General features: G+C 42.9%; 1 protein-coding gene across 12 annotated transcripts in view; it reads right to left on the minus strand.

Moving 5' to 3' along the window:
• Positions 1–22,532, minus strand: part of JAK2 (Janus kinase 2) — a 176,188-nt gene that overhangs the window by 58,067 nt on the left and 95,589 nt on the right. For 11 of the 12 annotated variants that reach the window (XM_029056389.1, XM_029056386.1, XM_029056385.2 and 8 more), the window contains 5 exons: positions 21,979–22,124; positions 19,571–19,892; positions 17,815–17,934; positions 1,415–1,572; positions 533–644 (listed from right to left, as the gene is read on the minus strand). In XM_029056389.1, coding sequence (XP_028912222.1) covers positions 533–644; positions 1,415–1,572; positions 17,815–17,934; positions 19,571–19,892; positions 21,979–22,124 — 858 coding nt within the window. Of the gene's footprint in view, positions 1–532; positions 645–1,414; positions 1,573–7,122; positions 7,224–17,814; positions 17,935–19,570; positions 19,893–21,978; positions 22,125–22,532 lie in introns of those variants that run through there. The other variant, XM_029056392.1, reaches the window with a different exon arrangement.

Raw genomic sequence — 22,532 nt, forward strand, 5'->3', positions numbered from 1 at the left:
GCTTACTCTGTGTCAAGCACTGTTCTAAGCACTGGGGCAGAAACAAGATAATCAGGTCCCACATGGGGCTCGAAGTATAAATAAGTGGGAGAGCAGGAATTGAATCCCCATTTTTCAGATGAGAGAACTGAAGCACAGAGAAGTGAAGTGACTCGCCCAAGGTCACACAGCAGACGAGTGGCAGAGCCGGGACTAGAACCCAGATCCTCTGACTCCCAGGCCCAGTTTTTTCCACTAGGCCACACAACTTCTCACTTCTTCCTGGAAACTTCCTAATCTTTATTCTTTCTTTAGCAATGGGATACATAGGAGAGTACTGATATTTTCAACATGATATTAACTTTCACCTGCTTAAAATTCCTATTTAATTAAGGCTCTGGCCTGTTTCCATTTCCCTAGTTTTGCCATTTCTCTTTACCTCCACCCTTCCTGATATTAGAGTTAAAGTTTGAGAATCAAATTGCTTGAAAACCAACAGCAATTTTGATCCTGTGAAGCAGAATGTTGCCAGTCATCAGTGTGATATACTCACCTCAACAGCAAAGGTGAGGAAGTATTTATTAAAGTCTTTAGGACTGCAGCGAAGGACATAGAGGCCCGTTTGGTTACCCGCTTTCTTCAGTTTACTGATGGCAAATTCCATTCTGAGAGTTATAAAAAAAAAAAGATAATTTGTATTGCAAAATGCTGATAATTGCAACACGGAAGAGATCTCTGACAATGGAGAAGCCTCAAGAACCCAAACCTTTTGCATATATGTAACCAACACGCTTTAAAGCATCTTTTGATCACATTTATAGATGGAATTGCTCACTTAAAGAATCACCACAGACATTAAGAATGACCATGAACCACCCCCAAAGATCAAAGTCCAATCCCAAGGGAGAAACATTTGAGAGTCCAAGGCTTTACGTTTTGCTCCTCATCACCCGCCTCCATTACCTTCCACATTCTGAGAATCCATCACCTCCCATAAAATGCCTCCTCATTAGCTACCTGAGCATCCATACCTGAGCATCTGCCTAGAATTCCTTAACTCCAACTCTCTCCTGGATCCCCTCCAATCTGGCTTCCGTCCCCTCCACTCGACCGAGACTGCTCTCTCAAAGGTCACCCAAAACCTCCTTCTTGCCAAATCCAATGGCTCCTACTCTATCCTAATCCTCCTCGACCTCTCACCCAAAAGCCACAATTTCTTTTAGCATCTCTCTCCCCCTCCAGTCGGTAAGCTCCTCGTGGGCAGGGATGGTGTCTACCGCCCCACTGTACTGTACTCTCCCAGGCGCTTAGCACAGTACCATGCACATGGCAAGGGCTCAATAAACACCACTGGTTGGTCGACTGATCCACGTTAAAGATCACTCTTTCCTCCCACCATGGCCTCCCTGTAAAAGCAAGGCACATTAGTACTTACGAAATGGGCCCGTGACAATTGCTTTGGATATTTTTAAGCACTGTCGGGGGTGCGACTTCTTTACAGAGGTAATGGTGTGCATCTGCAGTCAATCTGTAATACCCATCGATCAGCGACACAAAAGACAGAGCTTCTTTTAAGGAGAGAAATTCAATTTCCTGAAAGCAGAAGAGAACAGAAAAAGGAGAAAGAGAATTACTTGCTGATAGCGTTTTTAAATAATTTTGAATAGCGACAATGGACTAGAGGTAGAGGAAAAACTCTGATAAATATCTGAATAATTTGCTACAGTCTAAGCATTTTATACTTTAAAATCACACACTAGTAGTAGTATCTGTTGAAGACCACAGTGCACTATATTAAGCATTTAGGAATTACAAAAGAAAAAGGTGTCAGAGGTTCCCTGGCCAAAAGGAGCTTCTGCGCTATTATTATTGCTGTTGCTGCTATTATTATTACATAACAGGTGCCTACATATAATCAAGGAAAATGAAGGGCTTGATAAACTGATTATTAAATAGAACAATGTCAGAAAACTAGAAATCCAGAACCAGGAATCACACCTGAAAACTGAAACTGTCATCATATAAGATGGCTCCATTCCTGACTCTGCAAAAGTAAATTAGAGACATGGAGTGTTCTGCCCTGTAGTTGTAGGTGCTGAATGCAGGAGGAAATCCAAGCTTCTGCCTTGAGGACACTGTGATGTCTAAATCCCTCGGCCGTGCCTGTAGTCTTCTGTGGTTACCAGAGTAGGCTTGGGTTTCAGCTCCGAGAGGGTAAAAAGGACCGTCTCTACCTGGTTCCCGAGTTCTAGGCCTATTTTTTAGGGAGATGAGGGGATGCCTGCCACCACCACCCCGCCCCCACCCTGCTAGAGGAAGTGACTGATGGATTCCTAAGTACCACACCCTGTACTACGGCCGACGTGGGGAGGTGGGGGAAATGAAGGCAGAGGGAGAAGACAAAGATCAGAAAAGGAAAGGTAAGGTTCAAACTACAGAGGGGAAAAGAAATCCAGAAAGTTCTCAGGCCCCTCATGGGCCAAATTTAAGGCAGAGGGATCTGGAATCAGAATTTGGGACTGCTTAGAGTCATGGGGTTGGAAGCGGGCGGGGGTGCAAGATCTTTGGACTCCAGAACTCCACAAAGGGTTGAACGTGAAGTTGGGGGTGTCTGAAGATTACCGGGGGAGTAGAGCAAAGCCCCAAGTAAATGGAGAAGAAAGGTCCGGGAGGCAAGAACAGGAGATGAGTTAAAGCTACTTGACTTTGAGCATTCCTGTCATTTCGAATGATTGAATACTGCATGCAATGCATGAAGCATGAGAAAAAGGGGGCTCTAGATTTATAGAGATAATAAGATCTATGCTACATCTTTAATAAGTGGGAGAGCTGACCATAATCCTGGTGCCTCTTTGAAGGTTTCCCACAAAAATTTTCCTTATTTACTCAGATGCTTTACTTTCTCTGTTTTTTCATATTCTTGCGATTGTCAGATATATCATTTGCGTCCTGCTCCCACTGTAGGAATACATTTTATTTCTGCCCATCTCCCCACATCAGGCTGTAAACTCCTTGAGGGCAGGTAAGGTGTCTTTTACTGTTATTGTACTCTCCCAAGTGCCTAGTACAGTGTGCTGTACACAGTAAGTGCTCAAACAATATCTTTCACTGTTAGTGTACTCTCCCAAGTGCCTAGTACGGTGCTCTGTACACAGTAAGTGCTCAAAAAATACTATCGAATTAAAGTGTCAACACTTTAAGAAGCAGCATGGCCTAGTGGAAAGAGCATGGGCCTGGGAGTCAGAGGATCTGGGTTCTAATCCGGATCTGCCACTTGTCTGCTGTGTGACCTTGGACAAGTCACTTAACTTCACTAGGCCTCAGTTTGCTCAACTGTAAAATGTGGTTTCAATACCTGTTCTCTCTCCTACTTAGACTGAGTCCCATGGGGGCCGGGGACTGTGTTTGACCTAATTAACTTGTACCTACTCCAGCGCTTACAACAGTGTTTGACACAGAGTAAGTGCTTAACAAATACCATTAAAACAAAACCGAACAAACACACCGCTAGCTTTTCACCACCAGCGGCTCGTGGAAAAAGTGGGGGGAGCTCAATCAGCCCTACAGTGAAGGGAAAACTTCAATATAACAACTCTTCTGGCATTGAGTCTCTCAATCAATGAAAACGTCAGCTCTTACTGACACTATTATTTTGGTTCCTGTCCTAATTCAGACTGGCATCTGATGGAGCACAGTTTGAAAAATGCTGACCCGAGACATGGAGTCAATTTGTAGTAGCAAAGTGAGCTTATCTCTGATCTGCTGAAGACTTTGTTCTGCTTCATCCCCCACCCTCGCCATCCCCCTCTCCACAGTCTCTGGGGTCCTTCCCCTTCCCTGATACGTTTTTACTTTTCACCGCCCCACGCCTATTAACCCTCTCGTTTCACTGTACTTTCCAAGCTCTCGGTACAGTGCTCTGCACACGTTAAGCGCTCAGTAAATACGACTGACTGAATGAATGATTCTTTCACTAGCCCCCACTCCCCATTCCTTGTGTGCTGAAAAACCTACAGGGGAAAGGAAAGCTCCCAAAACACAGAAGCCCATCAAACCAAAGAGCAGGCTGGACGAAACCATGAGGTTCATAAGCACGGCCAAGAAACTCCACATATTCACAGTAAGTGCAGTTTATCAGGCAGTGGTAGCAGTAGTTGTAGTGATAAAAGTGCAGAGCATTGGGCTAAACGTTGGGAGAGAATACACAGGTGGGAATTAGACACGGTCCCTTGTCCCTGGGGGGCTCACAATCTAAGAACACGAATGGGGAGAAGGGATCGGAGACAGACACATCAGGAATGTTGAAGCAATAAAACACAATACAAACATACAGAATAAAAAACAAAAATCGGCCGGGAGCCGTGGCTAGAGGAGCAGAATTTCCGACTCCTGGTGGCCCCGAGTCGGAGGTACCCTTGGGGTCACAGCGGCTGCTCCAGCAGCCACCGGTCCTCCCACGCTTTTGTGGGGGCCTTCTGCTGCGGCTGCTTTTCTCTTTCCCGCCCAGGTGGCGTTGGGCAGGAGGACACAGAATCTCGTCGATGGCACAGAGGAGAGCCGGTGCCGGTTTCCGAGCTGACCGGTGGAGGGGGCAGGTACGCACCGTGCCGGGAGCAGGGTCCTGAGTGGCGGGAGGAAAGGCGGCCCTTACAGGGGTGGGGTGGCTCTGCTAGGCCACGACGCAGGGGATCGGAGAGCACATGGGTACCAGCTTTTATCCCTGGCCTGGCACGTACAGAGCGCGGACTGAAGCTCGGTCGTGGGCAGGAAGGTAAAGGTTACCACGCATCCTTTTTTTTTTTACGGTATTTGTTAAACGTTGACTGTGTGCCAGACACCGTACTAAGCACTGGGGTAGACACAAACTAATCAGGTTGGACACAGTCCCTGTCCCACATGGAGCTCACAGTCTTAACCCCCATTTTACAGATGAGGGCACTGTGGCACAGAGAGGTTAAGTGGCTTGCCCAAGGTCACTCAGCAGACAAGTGGCTGAGCCAGGATTAGAATCCAAGTCCTTCTGACTCCCAGGCCAGTGCTCTATCCACCAGGCCAGGCTGCTTCTTAAACTTAACTCAGGACAATAGTTACCAGGCTTCCCTTCATAGATGCCTCTAAAAATTTTTCCTTCTCCTGAATGGGGCGATTCCCATAAATGTTTATTTGGCACCAAAAATACGCAAGCCTTCTGCAGACTCGATCAATAACTGAATGTTGACTGGCTCAAATTTTTACATATCTTGTTGGGCTCAAACCACGCATACAAATTTTTGCATACAGGGAGGGTTATTCAAAAATATGCAAATTTTAAAATGAGAAGGAAACAATATATCTGGCCAAAACTACAAGCACAAAATTAAAAATACTTAGAAAAGGAAACACTGCAATCTCCAAAGCATCTTTCTAGTCTCACTGAAATCTTCAAATGCTACCTTTTACCTTTAAATTCCAAAGGCAATCACTGGGGTTATAATTTTGAAATCGACTTTAAAGGAGCAGAAATTGAATACATTTTTGGTTCACAGGGACAGCTTTCCACAAGGAAAGGGCGATCACTGCTTCCACAGGAAGCTAACTATTCAGTTGACCCAAACTGATTGCTGATCCACAGTTTGGAGTTACTGGGGCAGGGAAAAAAGGAGACGGTTCCAAATAGGGGAGGCAGAGCAGATTACTTGTTCGAAATGCCATAAAACACAAATGCAAATTACATTTGCAATGGATGTCAATAAGAGAGACAGAAAAACAGACTCCAGAAATATAAGCGTATTGTACAGAAATACACTAAGTGGTTGATGGAGTGATTCAAGTGAGTAGAAACCCAATGGATTAAGCTGAGAAGGTTTACAATAGCGTGTTCCTGCCTGGAATGACCCAACTGGTGATTTTATTCTTCCCCCGAGTCCCATTCGGGTGGAGAATTAATGCCTTTTTTGAGGTCTCTAAAACCTCCCCTCCCATCAATCAATCAATCAAATTTATCAAGCACTTACAGTGTACAAAGCATGGGACACAGGGCAGGATACAGGAATGCTAATTTAGCTATCCTCCCAGGGCCAGTTCCAGGACGGCCTCGTAGATATCACTCTTTGTTGAAGTGATCCGCGCTCAGCTTTCCACCTTGCAAATTTGACAGGTAAGGCAACCTATTCTGACCACCCCCCGGCCCCGCCCTCCCCACTCCCCGAAGTCAACCTCCCCAATTCCATTTTCCTGATCCCCTGCCCTGACTCTTTCACCTCACCTCTCCCCAGCCAGTCCTGCCCAGATCCCATAACCGACCCAGCTTTTTCTTTTTTCTTTTAACTTTTTAAAATGTTTGACCTAGTATTGTTTCAACCCCTGCCCCTTTCCCGGTTTGTAGGCCTGCCCTTCCCAATCCAGTCCAAACCAGGGGATGAAGGACTGGGTCAGGATTGGGGGCAGTGGGGGGAAGGAGAGGGCCACAATTACATGGCTGCAGGAGAGAGCCGGGGAAGAAGCCCGGAAGGGCCCACAATTCCACACCCGCTAGAGCAGCCCCATCACCCCCAGCTTCCGTCGGGGTGAGAGGGTGGAGCCGCGAGGTGGGGAAAAGGACGTGGGCAGTGGTGGGGACAAGGAGACGAGGCCATGGAAAGGATTGCTGCCACCAATCCTCCCTCCATCCCCTGGCTCTGGCTGGGGTGGGGAGGGTGCAGCTGCAATCTGGGAAAGAGGAAGAGTCGGGAGATGGTGGCCCAGGGCTGGGAAGCCACTCTGCCAAGCCATCCCGTCGGCTTCGATCAGGGTGGAGAGGGCGGTGCTGCCATCTGGAGAAGGGGAAGAATATTTCGGGGGGGTGGCGGAGGCAGGGGAGGTGATCCCCCCTGCCTTCCCTTCCAGCTTTCTGTTGTCTAGTGTCATCCTGCCGGCTTTGGCCTGGGTGGGGAAGGGCAGCGGCCTAGCCGCTAAAATAGAAAAATTGGGGAAGTTGAAGCAAAGAAAAAGGTCAGGTTGGTTTTCGGGGCTGGCCTGACCTGGTAGGGATGGCGGTGTGTGTGGGAGGTGGGGGGTGGCAAGTGTGAGGTGTGATGGGAGGGAGCAGGAAGGCCACATTAGCAGCAGTAAGAGCAGGTAAGACTGGGTGAGGGTGGCAGGGGCCGGGAAGGGGGCGGTACTTACCTCGGCAGGAAAGCCCGTCGTGGGGAAGAGTGCATCGCCCGACAGTGCAGCGAAAGTCGCTGTTCTGTCGGGAAACTCCTGGCCCATAGGGGGCTCACAATCTAAAGTGGGTGGGATAAACCACAGGGAAAAAGAAAAAAAAAAAGGAAAAAGAAAACAGGCTGAGATCAGCAAAATCATAATAACAACAGTAAAAATTAACAGTTCATTACTGCTTCAAAGAAATAGTCCTTAGTTCTCTCAACTCCTCACTACTCCAGTGCAGACTGCCCAGTCCTCATCTTAGGCTTAGTTTTCATTATATATTTGAGGTCAATTTTGGCCAAATTGGTAAATCGGAATTTGAGGCTGGAGCAGAGGTATTTCAGTTAAGGCCTTCCATATTCTTAGTGGAAAAACTGGTCAGCAGCAACCTGATGAAAATTTCTACAGACTAAAATTGTTTCTTTCTTTCTTTCTTTCTTTCTTTCTTTCTTTCTTTCTTTCTTTCTTTTTTTCTTTCATAAATGAGCGTTCTGGTCTTTGAAATTCCGAATAATAATAATAATAATAATGATGTTGGTATTTGTTAAGCGCTTACTATGTGCAGAGCACTGTTCTAAGCGCTGGGGTAGACACAGGGGAATCAGGTTGTCCCACGTGGGGCTCACAGTCTTAATCCCCATTTTACAGATGAGGGAACTGAGGCACAGAGAAGTGAAGTGACTTGCCCACAGTCACACAGCTGACAAGTGGCAGAGTGGGAATTCGAACCCATGAGCCCTGACTCCAAAGCCCGTGCTCTTTCCACTGAGCCACGCTGCTTTTCCAAATTTTACGGATTTCAAAACGCTACTCTCGACATAGCTGAGGTGTGGAGGGGATCTGAGATTTTTTTAAACTATCTATTTCTGTGTCTCTACAAAGCTGGCACGTGTCATCGTAAGTGGAATATCACCGTTGAGCTGCAGAATGATTCGTTTCAAATGATGTCCCTTATTTGGGGGAAATTGTGGGAAATATTTAACAGTAGTGCAGATATCTTCTTACTAGTATCCACGGTGTATGTAGAATGCAGCTCTATCATAATAATAATAATAATTGTGTGTGTTAAGCACTTACCATATGCCAACCACAGTGCTAAGGGCTGGGGTAAAGACAAGACAATCGGGTCAGAAACAATCCCTCCCACATTGGGCTCACAGTCTAAGTAGGAAGGTGAATGGATACTGAATTTCCCATTTTACAGATGAGAAAACCGAGGCACAGGGAAGTTAGGTGACTTGTCCAAGTTCACCCAGCAGGCAAATGCCAGAGCCGGGATTAGAACTCAGGTCCCCTGTCTCCTGGGTTCATGCTCTTTCCACTTAGGCTACACTGCTTCCCTACTGGGCTCGAGAATTGTCCAGATCAAAGCTCGCTTGGTCCTCATCCCTTCCCATCTTAGTGAGGAACTCTAAATTTACAATTTTAGAATAGAAAAATGGGAATTTAACCAAGATTTAAACCTAAATTTGAGTTCAAATAGAGGATATTTGGGTATTCTTTATTAAAAGGGGCCCTTTTCCTCTCTTGAGATCAACCTGAGATCAACCCTGAGGGCCTGAGATCAACCCTGTCGAAGTAGTTTTACTTCCTATGTCAGGCAAAACTTCTATTCAAGTCAACAGTATGATTTAGGGTGCAAAAACAGTAGAGGGTTTCAGGAATGAAAAATATGAAAAAATATCAATCAATCGTACTTATTGAGTGCTTACCGTGTGCAGAGCACTGTACTAAGCACTTGGGAGAGGTACAATACAGCAGAGTTGGTAGATACGTTCCCTGCCCACAGTGAGTTTACTCTAGAATGAAACTTGTTATTCCTTTTTTTTTATGATATTTGTTAAGTGCTTACTATGTGCCAGGTACTATACTAAACGCTGGGCTAGGTACAAGCTTATCAGATTGGACGCAGTCCCTGTCCCATTTTATAGATGAGGTATCTGAGGCATGGAGAAATTAAGCGGCCTGCCCAAGGTCACACAGCAGACAAGTGGCAGAGCCAGGATTAGAACCCTGGTCCTTCTGACTCCCAGGCCCATGCTCTATCCAGTAGGCCACTCTGCTGCTCCAATTCCTCCTATTTTATATATACATGCCAATGAATTAATATAACTTTAACTGATGCTAGATTCCGAATACTGGCTCACAAGCAGAAAAACTACATATATTTTTCCTGAATGGCATACATTTTTCATGGACATTTGCACAGTCCCCAGAATAACTGTTTTCCTAAACATCACCTGGGAAATAAAATGTTTAAATGACATATGAGGACCCTAGAAATTGTAAAAATGAATAAGGCAACACCTCAAGCATCAGAAAAGGATTCGTCCCAGCTTAGTTATTCCTCCATCCACCTCCAAACACCAGACGAGACTGTATTCAGATAGCAGGATTACAAGGGAAAATGCTCTTAGGGTTCGTCATTTCAAATTATTTTATTCAACCTGCTAAACCAATGATGAAAAATGAGTAAGATCCCAATTTTTTTTAAAAAAAGTTTGCTGTAAATATAATTTAAATATCCCACTGGGTTCCTTGACATTTATTAAAATTTCTGTTTTTAAAGTTTGCTGTGAACTTCTCTAAAGACTCAGGGAACCGGAGGCTTTCAGTCAAAGCCATTCCTCAGACATACGCATGATATGTGCATATGGAAACTGCAGGGACTCTTTCGATTTCAGAGGTGCCATTTTGGAAAAAGAAGGAGTAATTTACTAACGACCATCCATCAGTTGAGTGAAAGAGTTCTAAGTATTCCCAACTTGTTTCCAGGAGTGGCTTAGGCGAATCTGCTTCAATATATCTAGGAATCTTCAGCAGTTTTACGTCTCGGTACAGGTGCTTAGGTATTTCTGTTATTTGTATTTTTATATTGTTTACGTGTAAATACTTCTGCCTGTTTTACTTCTCTTTGCCCATACCTTTGCCCCATGCCAGTCTATCCTATGCACAATAGCAGTGGTCATTTTGTTCAAGTGTCCATCTTGTAAGTAAATGTGGCCAAGTGAAAAGAGCATGGGTCTGGGAGTCAGAGGACCTGGGATCTAATACCAACTCTGCCATTTGCGTGCTGTACGACCTTGGGTCAGATACTTAACTTCTCAGCGCCTCAGTTTCCTCTTCTGTAAAATGGGGGCCCCACCCATCTTCTCTTCCCTATTTAGACGGTGAGCCCATGTGGGTCCAAGCTAGGACACGGCCCCCTGGAGAACCTAAGGAAAAGGGCCACAAAAACTCAGGCATTCAATAAATGCTACTGATGAAGAAGAGGGTGTCCCGTCTTCTTTTGGATGGCATTTAGCTGTTCGAAGATAGCTAAAAATCTGCACTCCCTCCCATTCCAGTCAGTCAATTGTATTTATTGGACGCTTACTGTGTGCAGAGCACTGTGCTCTATGACATCATCACATTATGCTGTGTGCACATGCTGCGTGTAGTGTGCTGACATATGGAGGTTGGGCTGAACCCCCAAATCCAGGGTATTTCCCCAGGGGAACCCCTGATTACCCCATGCCCCAGAACCAACCTGTTTCCTCCTTCCAAGTCCGACTCAGGTGGGCACCTTCAAATCCCCCCCACCCCCCCAGACTGTGAGCTTGTTGTGGACAGGGATTGTCTCTCTTTATTGCTGTATTGTACTTTCCCAAGCGCTTAGTACAATGCTCTGCACACAGTAACAATAATAATAATAACAATTATGGTATTTGTTAAGCGCTTACTATGTGCAGTAAGCGCTCAATAAATACGATAGAATGAATGAATGAATGCATGAATTTGTAACCCCTGTTACCTCGTGAGTACCGCTCTGCAGTGCACCCAAAGCCAACTGCCTCAATCTTTAACCATCTGCAGCCGGCTCTGCTTATGTTTTCTCTATTAGTGTCTGTCGTCTATTACCCGATTGATTGTAGGCAACTTGAGTCAGCTTATATTACCGTGCTCTGAACAAAGTGAGTGTTCAATAAATACTGTTAACTATTTGGGAGAATCTGCCTCCATGAAAAAACAAACATTAGGGTCTTTCTTTTCCTCTTTGAAAAGAGTCCAAGAGTCATCACAGATCTTCCACAGTACCTAGTCTCTGTTTCACCTCACAAAAAAAATCCCACAAGATGGCAAACATATTGCTCAATAGGAAACAGGAGACTTTCAGTGTTTTAAAATAGGAATACAATGAAGCACATTCATTCGAAACCAGTCTAATTACAAAATATCATAAAATTTAGAATAGGGACAACTGTTTAAACTCAAGAGTAAAAGTAGAAAAGTAAGAAGTACAGTAAGAAAAGCTGTTTGCTGTGACCTCTTAGATACTAAAATTGTTTTAACTGCTATTACTAAATTTAGATATGAAGAATATCTTCAAGGAGAGAGATGGGCAGAGTATGTTATTTTGAGAAGAAACAGAGGGTTATCATTTTTTCCTTTTTAAGAAACATAATTAAATCTCATGTAACATTTGCTTTCAAAGTGTTTTCAGTTACTTTCCTCAGGAAGGAAGAACTATTTTAATTGTTCATCTTTACCTTGTTGGCATTTGCTCAAGACCCAAGACCAATTACATAGGCAAATGTTTGAAACAGGAAATTTGAAGCTCCCTAGATCAACTAATGGAGTGGGTGTGTGCGCTTGTGTGTGTGGTGGGGGAGGGGGGAGGGAGTACTGGGACTCCGAGACACCAACTGTAATAACAAGGGTTTTTTTTTAAATCTGTTAATAGTTGTAAGTTCTGATGAAGTTTGGAGAATGCATTTCCACCTCTACCGTAAACACAAGTTTGTTCAAAACACCTAGGCTAAGTATCTTTTTTTGGATGTAACATGCACCAGAAATTAGTCCTCTATTGGTGCAAATATGAGCCTTTCACTTCTCATTCCCAAACTCTGGGTGACCTGCAAGACTGTTCTGGGTCCACTCGCTACTCTTCTTGGCTTTACTCTCCCACTCTTACCCCTCTAAACTGTAAGCTCATTATGGGCAGGGAATGTGTCTGCTAATTCTGTTGTATTGTATTCTTCCAAGCGCTTAGTACGGAGTGCTCTGCACACAGGAGGTGCTCAATAAATACCATTGATTGACTGACTGGGGAGTTTAGCTGCTTGCAAGATCTCCACACTTGCATAACTTCAGTCCTGAGCTCCCCCTAACTACAATCCTGTATTTTCTCATGCCTCTAGGACATCTCCACCTTGATGCCCCATTAGCACCTCAAACTTAACATGTCTAGAACTGTACTTCATCTTTTCCTCTAGACTCGCGCTTCTTCCCAACTGTTCCATCTCTTTCGATATGCCAAGTGGCTCCGCACATAGCAAATGCTCAATAAATATCACAGATCCATATGCAGTTGTCCTTCGTATTCAGAGACACCGCTGACGATGAAATCTCACCCGTGAGGGCATGAGTGACTGAAAAGGCCAATGCACACAAAAAGGTGGCCCTTCATTATGTTGCTGCACTTAACGTCTGTAGTGCCAGGTGCTGTTTTCTCTTTACTCTGTTAATAACAACGCCGTCCGCCCCATTCCCGGAAGCTTGCCAACTCGGTGTCATCCTCCGCGTTTCACTGTTTCAACTCTCACATTCAGTCGACTGCCAAATTCAGCCATTTCTTTCTCCAAAACATTTCCTGGGTACGCCCTTCCTCTCTACCCACAAAGCCACTTCCCTGGTTCAAGCTTTCATCATACGAAAATTAGACTCCTCACCGGTCTCCCAGACTCTGCACACCGCTGACTGTGTCATCTTCTTTAAAATGTAGCTTGCCACATGTCTCTCCACTATTCAGAAGCCTTCAATGGGCTACCCATTTCCCTCTGCATTAAGCAGAAACACAATGCCGTTGACTTCAAGGCTGTCTGCTAGCCTTCTCCACCTTACGGATCAGCTCCCTTCACCCGCCGTTTCCCAACTTGCACGCTTTGCTTCTCCTAAGCTCACCTTCTTGCTGTCTCTCACTCTCAACTCTCCCACCTTCAACCCTCTGTGTACACCATTCCCTCTGCCTGGAACTCTCTCTTAATCAATCAATCAGTGGTATTTACCGAGCATTTACAGTGTGCAGAACACTGTACTAAGCACTTGATACAATACAATAGAGCTGGTAGGCACGATCCTTGCCCATGAGGAGCTCACGATCTACAGGGGGATATAGAAATGAAAATTAATTACAGATAAGGGAAATAGTAGAATATAAGGATATGTCCATATCATACTTTAATTACCCCAGGCCACAGCTCTCCCTTTCTTCAAAGCCTTCCTAAAGTACACCGACGTACTCACACAAACACACACGCTATTCAGATGCATATTCAATAATTCATCATTATCTCTGACATATTTGCATGTTTTTCTTCCTCCTGCTATTACTATTTATAAATACTTTATATGTTTGACTCTTCCATTAAAACGTATGCTCCTAGAGGGCTAGGATGATACTTCTGACTTATGGTGTACTATCTTCAGCACTTATGTACCTACACATGCTCGATTGTAATAATAGTTGTGGTATTTATCAAGCACTTACTACGTGAGAGGCACTGCATTCATTCAATCGTATTTATTAAGTGCTTACTGTGCGCAGAGTGCTGTACTAAGCACTTGGGAAAGTACAATACAACAATGAAGAGTGATAATCCTTGCCCACAACGAGCTCACAGTCTAGGGCTGGGTGGAAACAATTAAATCAGGCTTGGACACGGTCCCTGTCCCACATGGGCTCACAGTCTTAATCCCCATTTTACAGATGAGGTCACTGAGGCACAGAGAAGTGAAGTGACTTGCCCAAGGTCACACAGCAGACAAGTGACAGAGCTGGTATTAGAATGTAATTATTTAGTTTCCTCTATTAGAGAATAAACTCTTTGTGGGCAAGTCAATGTGTCACTTCCTTGTTTTGTACTTCCCAAGTGCTTAATAAAGCGTATTGCACCCAGAGGGTGCTCAATACCTACTGATTCTCCTGCCAAGTACAGTGTTCTGCACTCAGTAGGCACTCAATAACTATTACTATTTGATGTGAGTGTACAAGAATTAGGTACACTTCATCCCTCTTGTCAATTCCATATAGTTTGTTTGAAAAATGAATACCATCTGTTTCATACAGGGATGAAAATTTCTCTTAAGCAGTCCCAGCAGTACAGGAAAGAGCACAAAAGAAGGGGGTTCTTTCCTAGCATTTTAGATCCTTCCCCTGACATAAGAACCTAAGAAATACCACTTCTGGGTCTAGCAGTCGATCAATCAATGATATTTATTGAGTGCTTACAATGTGCAGAGCACCGTACAAAGCACCTGGGAGAGTACAATACAACAGAATTCGCAGAAATGTTCCCTGTCCACAATGAACTTAAAGCTTACAGTCTAGAGGGGGAAACAGACATTAATGTAAATGAATAAGTAACTTATAATATATAATTTTAAAAGATACGTAAGTTCTGTGGGGCTGAGGGTGGGGCAAATATCAAATGCCCATAGGTCACAGACCCAAGTGCATAAATTCATTCATTCAATCGTTCAGTCGTATTTACTGAGCCCTTACTGTGTGCAAGCACTGTACTGAGTGCTTGAGAGAGTACAATACAACAATAAACACATTCCCTGCCCAAGACGGCTTTATAGTCTAGATGAAACAGAAGAGACAGGGAGCCAGGGAAAGAGGGCTTAATCGGGGAAGGCCTCTTAGAGGACATGTGACCTTAATAATGCTTTGAAGGTGGAGGAGAGTGGTGGTCTGGCATATATGGAGCGGGGAGGGAGTTCCAGGCTAGGGGGAGGATGTGGGAAAGGGGTTGGAGGTGAGATAGACGAGACTGAGGTACACTGAGTAGGTTGGCCTTAGAGGAGGAAAGTGTGCGGGCTGATTTGTAGTAGGAAAGCGGAGAGGTAAAGTAGGAGGAGGTGAGCTGATTGAGTGCTTTAAAGCTGATGGTTAGGAGTTTCTCTTTGATGTGGAGGTGGATGGGCAGCCACTGGAGGTTCATGAGGAGTGGGGAAACATGGCCTGAATGTTTTTTTAGAAAAATGATCCAGGCAGCAGAGTGAAATATGGACTGGAGTGGGGAGAGACAGGAGGCAGGGAGGTCAGCAAGGAAGATGATAGAGTAATCAAGATGGGAGAGGATAAGTGCTTGGATTAATGTGGTAGTAGTTTGGATGGAGAGGAAAAGGGTGGATTGTAGCAATGCTGCGAAGGTCCAACTGACAGGATTTGGTGACGGATTGACTGTGTGGGTTGAAAGAGAAATGAGTCAAGGATAATGCCAAGGTTATGGGCTTGTAATATAGGGAGGATGATGGTGCCGTCTACTGTATTTGTTAAGCGCTTACTATGTGCCAGGCACTGGACTAAGCACTGGGGTAGATACAAGCTAATCAGGTTGGACCCAATCTATGTCCCCCATGAAGCTCACAGTCTTAATCCCTGTTTTGCAGATGAGGTGACTGAGGTAAGTGAGGTACAGAGAAGTGAAGTGACTTGCCCAAGATCATGCAGAGGACAAGTGGCGGATCCAGAATTAGAACCCAGGTCCTTCTGACTCCCAGGCCCATGCTCTATCCAAATGTAAGTGCTTAACAAATACCATAAAAAAACCAACAACCCGGGGTTCTAATCCTGGCTTGGCTCCACCATTTACGTGCTGTGCGGCCTTGGCCGAGTCACTTAACTTCTCTTTGCCTCAGTTTCCTCATCAGGAAAATGGCAATTAAATACCCGTTCTCCCTCCCCCTTAGACTGTGAGTCCCAGTGACTGTGTCTGAGTTGACTCTATCGTATCTGCCCCGATGCTTGGCACATAGTAAGAGCTTACCAAATACTACAATTACTATTGTTATTAAAAGACCTTTGTGTGCAGTTCCCAGTGTGCTACACCCTAACCCACCTACTCGCTAGTTGCAGTCAGTGATGCAGAAGGAACGTGACTAGCAGAGTTGAGAGAGCACGAGTGGCACCACACAAGCCACTATCTCACGATAGGAGACTCCATCATCACCAATTTGGGGGTCTTCAGATCTTAAACCGGACACGATTGTCTACTGCCAATCTTTGACCCTCCCCATTGACCACTACAAGCAGATATAAATGCCTACCAGGCTACTCTGACACTGAGTCTCAATGGAAAACAAAAAAAGGAATATGGATGCCACTGAGAGTTTGTTTTCCATCCTCTGCCCCCAACATTAATTATTTAATTAAGTTAACCAATCTTGTATGAAAATGGCAAACACACCTTTCAAAAGCATAGGATCTTGAATACTTTAAGAAGGCCCATATGACTAAATCTCAGTACTTTCCTGTCCCTAAATTATGAACTTCCCATGCTGAGGAGTTTTAAACTCAAGAAGTCAGTTATTTCCCACCTTTCCCACCCACCTGAAATACTGCCTTTAAGTCTGATGAAATTTCCTTTTAAAAAGTGGAAAGTGTAATTTTCAGTAGTATCAAATATTGAGGTTAAAATACAGTGCCTTACATATACCAACCAGCACTGTTACGGAGGGCAAAAACAAAAACAACTTTGCATCCAAGAGGAAAAAAAATACCCATAACAAGTTAAAATTGTCTCTTTAAACTTCCTGGAAGAGATACTGTTGAAAGGTCAGAGGGAATTACTAGTTTATAACAGTATATCACTGAGAGAAGCTAAATAAATTTCAATGAAATTTATGTACTTCCTATATTCGGTGCGATTTTCTCCAATTTACGGATCTAGAAAACTGCTTGTATACTTTTTTTAACCAAAACCTGCCCTGGCATTCCACTGTTGAAGTTAAATCACATTTTCAAGGTGTAAATTTCATTTCTACACGTTTCAACAACACCGACAAGAAAATGGGAAAGATGAGGGCAAGAATGACTTAGCATAAGAAAAAAATAATTTAGAAGGCATAGTTACCACAAACTCAGTGTAAGTGGGTAATATAATACCACCATAAAAAAAAATCCAATATCATTTTGGGAGGAATTCTTATGAGTCTGGCATGCTAGAACCAGGATATAATTTTTACACTGCTCTGGTTAGACAATTTCAGCAGTGATTAGATCTTCAGAATATTGTGTTCAGGTCATTTATATGTGAAAAAAATGGAGAGTCCCCCAAAAGAGTGCCAAAAATCATTAATGGAATGTAAAAAACAGCCCCTTGAAGAAAGGTTACCAGGAATGGAGTTGTTTATCTTGGAGAAGAGAAGACCTCAAAGGGTTTTATTATGGCTTTTAATTACTTGAAGATTTTTTTTTTTTTAAATGAGGCAATGTTGACCAGATCTCCATGTACAGGAGAGGACCAACCTGAGAAAAGCCAATTCAACCACTTAGTACTGCTCTCTGCACAGTAATCTTTCAACAAATACTATTGATTGATTGACTGACAGGAAATGGGTTAAAATTACAGCAGGAAAGAATGTGGTTGGACATAAGGAAGTGACTCTTGACCGTCAAGGTGATGCAATATGGGAACAGCCTCCAAGAGAGACAGTGAAGTCCCCTTCCCTGATGGTCTTAAAGAAACGAATAAGCAACCATCTGCTGTGGATGGCTTAATCGGTCACTTGCCTGGAGGTGGGAAGCTTGACTGGATAGTCTCTTAAAGTCCTTTCCAGTCCTATGATTCTACAGTTCATGTGTAGTGCATGATTATTACTCAGTCATCAGAAAGAACTTACCAAATTCTTGCTGTCTTGCTTATGAATAGTTACCACCCTACTCTCAGTAGAGTCTTCTTGGTTTGCTTGTTTAATGCTCACATCGATAATATCAGGAAAGTCACAGTATGTTTGTAAATCCTGTTACGAATATTTAGGTGAAAAAGAAAGTCGACTTTATAAAATTTCAGCTTTAGAATCTCAGAAAGCATAATCAGATCAACAGTCCTTTCTCTTACAGGTAATATGGGTCTGAAACAACCCTCGAAATTAAGAAAACCGATGTGATCACTCAGAGTTAAAATCCTCAGTGGATCTATAAATTATCAAATTAGAAATCTAATAAAGGAGAGGAATTTTTAGGAATCAAAAGGACCTTGAAAAAGTGTCACCATCTTCATAATCGCACATCTTTATATACATTCCACATCTTTATATTCATATAGAAAATATTTTCCTACAAATGTCTTTGTCAAAAGACACCAGAATTTTGAAGTTAATTCCTCTAATATATAATACAGATTTTTTTTTTACAGGTGTTCACCAAAAATTTTTTAAGTATCTGAAAATAAATACCCTTTCATATACATAACATGAGTTGGAAGCAGGAATGTAATCAATGATAGATGTTACATATGTCACATTTAATAAGCAATAATTAGCATTAATAGCAATCTGGATTTGGCCTCTGATTCATCCTTGGACCTGGATCTTGAGAAACCGAGAGTTTCAGGCAAAAGTACAAAGCCTTCCTTCACTGCCACAGTTCTTAGGTCCTTCAGGGGTGATCATTAAAGAAAGGCACTGATGTATAAAATTAAGGATATTCGTATTTTCGAAAATTAGGTGGCCTTTCCCATTTCCAATATCCCATTTCATAGAGATTTTAAAAGTGAAAAATGCATTTTTTTACACCCATAGCAACCTGACCATCTTGCTTTGGGTTTACCAAGGAACAGCTGGGACTTTTATTTTATTAGAGTGCCAGGGGTTGGGAATCCTAGACACTATACCCTAAAATGGTTTTAACTAATAACAGAATCAACAGATACCTGAAACTTTTAGTGCAAAACAGGATAAAAAAGTGATAAACCTTCACTCTTTATCACCATACAGCATACAGCAGGTATGTGAGTAAACTATAGAGTTGTTTAACAAGTGTGCTTTAATATACAAATTTCAATGCAAAAAATAAAATAAAAAGGTGATAAAGCTTCATTTTATCATGCAGTGTACCACAAATATGTGAGTAAATTAAAGAGTGTTTAGTAAGTATACTGTGATAGAGAAACACTGCTTATTTGATTTATTCCATTCATTTTCTTTATCCTATTTTAGGGATAAAGAGGTATCCTGTGTTCCCTTTATCACAAATAAAAAATTGAGGGCAAATTAAAAGGAAGACAAAGATAGCATCTAGTTTAGGAAGGTTTTTGTATATAGATTTTCATCAGGTCCCAAAGATAGCATCTAGTTTAGGAAGGTTTTTGTATATAGATTTTCATCAGGTCCAACAAATGCCCACAGGCCTTAACCCAAAAGTATTTGTAATAATGTAACTCAAGTAAATGATTATTTTGTCATACAAAAGTAGAAAAACATTCAATGAAACAGAAATAGCCATGTCACTACTGAGCACACCAGCACAGCTTCCCTTGCCATTAATGGGAGCTTTGCAAGACTGGGCCCAAGATGAACAAAATTACTTTGTTTCTACTGCTATTTTCATTAAAATCCTTACAACAACAAAGAATAAGAATATATAATTAAGAATTACCTGTTCTGCCAGTGTCTCACTTTCTTTATGTTTCCCTCTTGACCACTGAATTCCACCGTTTCCAGTTATTATAATGGTTGCAAAAATCTCCTCACCTGAAGGACCTCTGCCAGGCTCTTTTACTTCAAATTTTTCTGAGTAGAAGGCAGACTGAAGAGTTTCCAGATTTATAAGATACTTAAGTTTCAAGTTTCTGGCAGTAGCTTTGCACTGGCTGAATTGCTGAATAAATCTGCGGAACCTGTACCTTATTCGCTTTCGCGTCAAAATGTGATAGTCTTGAATCTTTGCTCGAACACATTTTGGTAAGAAAGTCTTGTAGCTGGAGACACAAGAGCACACCATTTTCAATGCTCTAGGGTCAACTATAAATCTCAAAATGAAATCAAAAGATCAACCCTGAACTTTCAAAAAGCCAAGTAAGGAAGAGATGAATTCTCATTCATCTATGGTGAGCAATCTTAATAAAATGCAGCTCTACTCATGGGCTCCCACTTCATGAGGGTGAAAGGGGCGATGATGTCCACGCAATTGGCAAAACCATTAGCGTCACACCCCTGCAACTTTGGGGGTAGGGTGGGAAGCTGGAGCTGCCCTGCTCTGTCTCAAGAAGCCAAAATGAGGTGGAAGTTGGCCGACAGCCTGGGGGATTCTCCAGGGGTGTGGCCAAGGTCAGATTAGACTGTAATCCCGTCAATGGGCAGGGATTGTCTCTATCTGTTGCCGAATTGTACATTCCAAGTGCTTAGTACGGTGCTCTGCACATCGTAAGTGCTCAATAAATACTATTGAATGAATGAATGAATGAAGTAATGGGGTGGCACGGTTGGTGGGAGCCATTTGGAGGTAGATCAATCAATCGATCAATGGCATTTATTGAGTGCTTAACACTATTCTTCAGTAGCCAGTTCAGAAGTACTCTGGCTAAGTTATTGCCGGCAATAAATGGCAGGTGCATGTCACAGCTGCTTCTGTATTTAAATCGGTCAATCAATCAATGGCATTTACTGAGCACTTACTGTGTGCAGAGCACTGCACTAACCATTTGGGATAGTATGCTATAACAGAGTGGGTAGACACGATTTCTGCTCACAAAGAACTTAAAGCCTAGATGCGGGGGAGGTGGGGGAGTCAGGCACTGAAATAAATGCAGATAGGAGAAATGGCAGTGTATAAAGACGTACATAAGTGCTGTGGGGCTGAGGGTGGAATGAATATCAAGTATTCAATGGGTACAGTTCATTCATTCATTCAATCAATCGTATTTATTGAACGCTTAGTACGTGCAGAGCTCTGTTTTTTCACTTTTCTTTTGAAAACAGTGATGATGGTGCCATAATGAAAGGCCTAAAGCATTTCCTCTGAAAGCTGAAGCAGTTGCCGAATTGTATATTCCAAGCGCTTAGTACAGTGCTCTGCACAGCATAAACACTCAATAAATACAATTGAATACATCTCCTCCTTGCTTGTACAATTCATCCAGGCATGCCCTCAGATCCAGGAGCTTCACCATTCTTCAGGTCCTAACTGCAATAGTGACTTCCTGGAATATAGGCCACACTGTCGTATATTGGGAAATGCTCTATTCTCGGTAGGATCTCGATCTTGAGGACGAAAGTTGCCTTAAAAAGATTACTGAAGCTACTAACTTGATTCTCTTCTTGTCTGCAATGAGAGTGGTCATCTATACTCTTCGCTAACACTGTGGTGTACTATGCTTAGATCCCTATAGATGTTGACTCTCCTTAGGCCCCTAATCCTCATACGTGTCATTAGCAAGGCAACTACTCTTTTTCAATGACACTTTGGTTTCTCAACTTGAAAGTCACCCATCTCGTAGATAGTTCTGATGTATCAACTTATGACCTCTGTGAGAGCAGGAAAACTAGATGACTGCCAATTCAGAAAGAAATGATACAAGAACCAGACTGGCTGTCCTTGATAGGGCACCAAAATTCAGGGAAGGCAAGAGAAACATTTTAAAGATACACTGAAGGAGACTCTCAAATGATAAAGGGAGACAATAACGGCAAGCAGATCAGCTTGGCATGAGGAAACCAGAAGAAGTGCCGTTGTTGGCAAGCAGATTCTTTAAAAAGATTTTGCTATTAAGTAAAAGGTGCCAGGTGCCTCAAATAACAAATCCAACAGCACAGCCAAGATAATTCCTTCATGTTCACAGTGTGGAGGGGTCTTGGGAGGTGCGTCAGTTCTTTCATCTGCCCTCACACACTTGGATAAAATTTGCCCTTGATACCTTCAACAACTCTCTTTAAATGGTCATTATGGTATAAGAAATACTTTAATACTAATGTTTTTAAGAACAGGGGATTCAGTAATAGTCACAGATCTGTAATCTTTAAAACTAAGAGACATGTAGCACTACTTTTAAGGAAGGAGTTAATTACCTGATAGAGTTATAGATGGCCAAGGGGGTTTGGTCTTTTTCCTTAGCTATTCTCATCATATCCAGGACCGCCATCCCAAGACATTCTTCCTGTGTTTCATGAGTTACAGGCACCTTTATCCAACCATGAACAAAGTCATCTCTCCACTGAAGGAAAAAAGAAAAAAAAAATTCTCACTGAGTGTTTTTGTCCATCACATTCAAATCTCCAGCATTATAATCTTCTTGGGAGAGAAAAAAATACATTAGCTCCTTTTACTATGCAGGAGGATACTACCATCTGATTTTAAATAGACTTCAATAAGGATGGTTACATACAAGAGCAGCCTGTTCTATTCTGTTCTAGTAACTACATTGAAGTGGTCAGGATTAAAATAGCTTGTCCATCCTCTAAAGGCTCTTAGAATTTCCTTTACTTGGAAAAAAAGAAAAAAAAGTTGGTGCCTAAAAAAGGAGCTAATATACCTCAGGCAAAAAGTGGGGTTTAAAATTTCAATAAAAATAGTTTTCAGAAAACTGTCGGGACCTGGCCTACATCCCCAGAATGGTCTCAGG

Source organism: Ornithorhynchus anatinus, chromosome X5 (assembly GCF_004115215.2).
Source record: "Ornithorhynchus anatinus isolate Pmale09 chromosome X5, mOrnAna1.pri.v4, whole genome shotgun sequence".
Lineage (NCBI taxonomy): Eukaryota > Metazoa > Chordata > Mammalia > Monotremata > Ornithorhynchidae > Ornithorhynchus > Ornithorhynchus anatinus.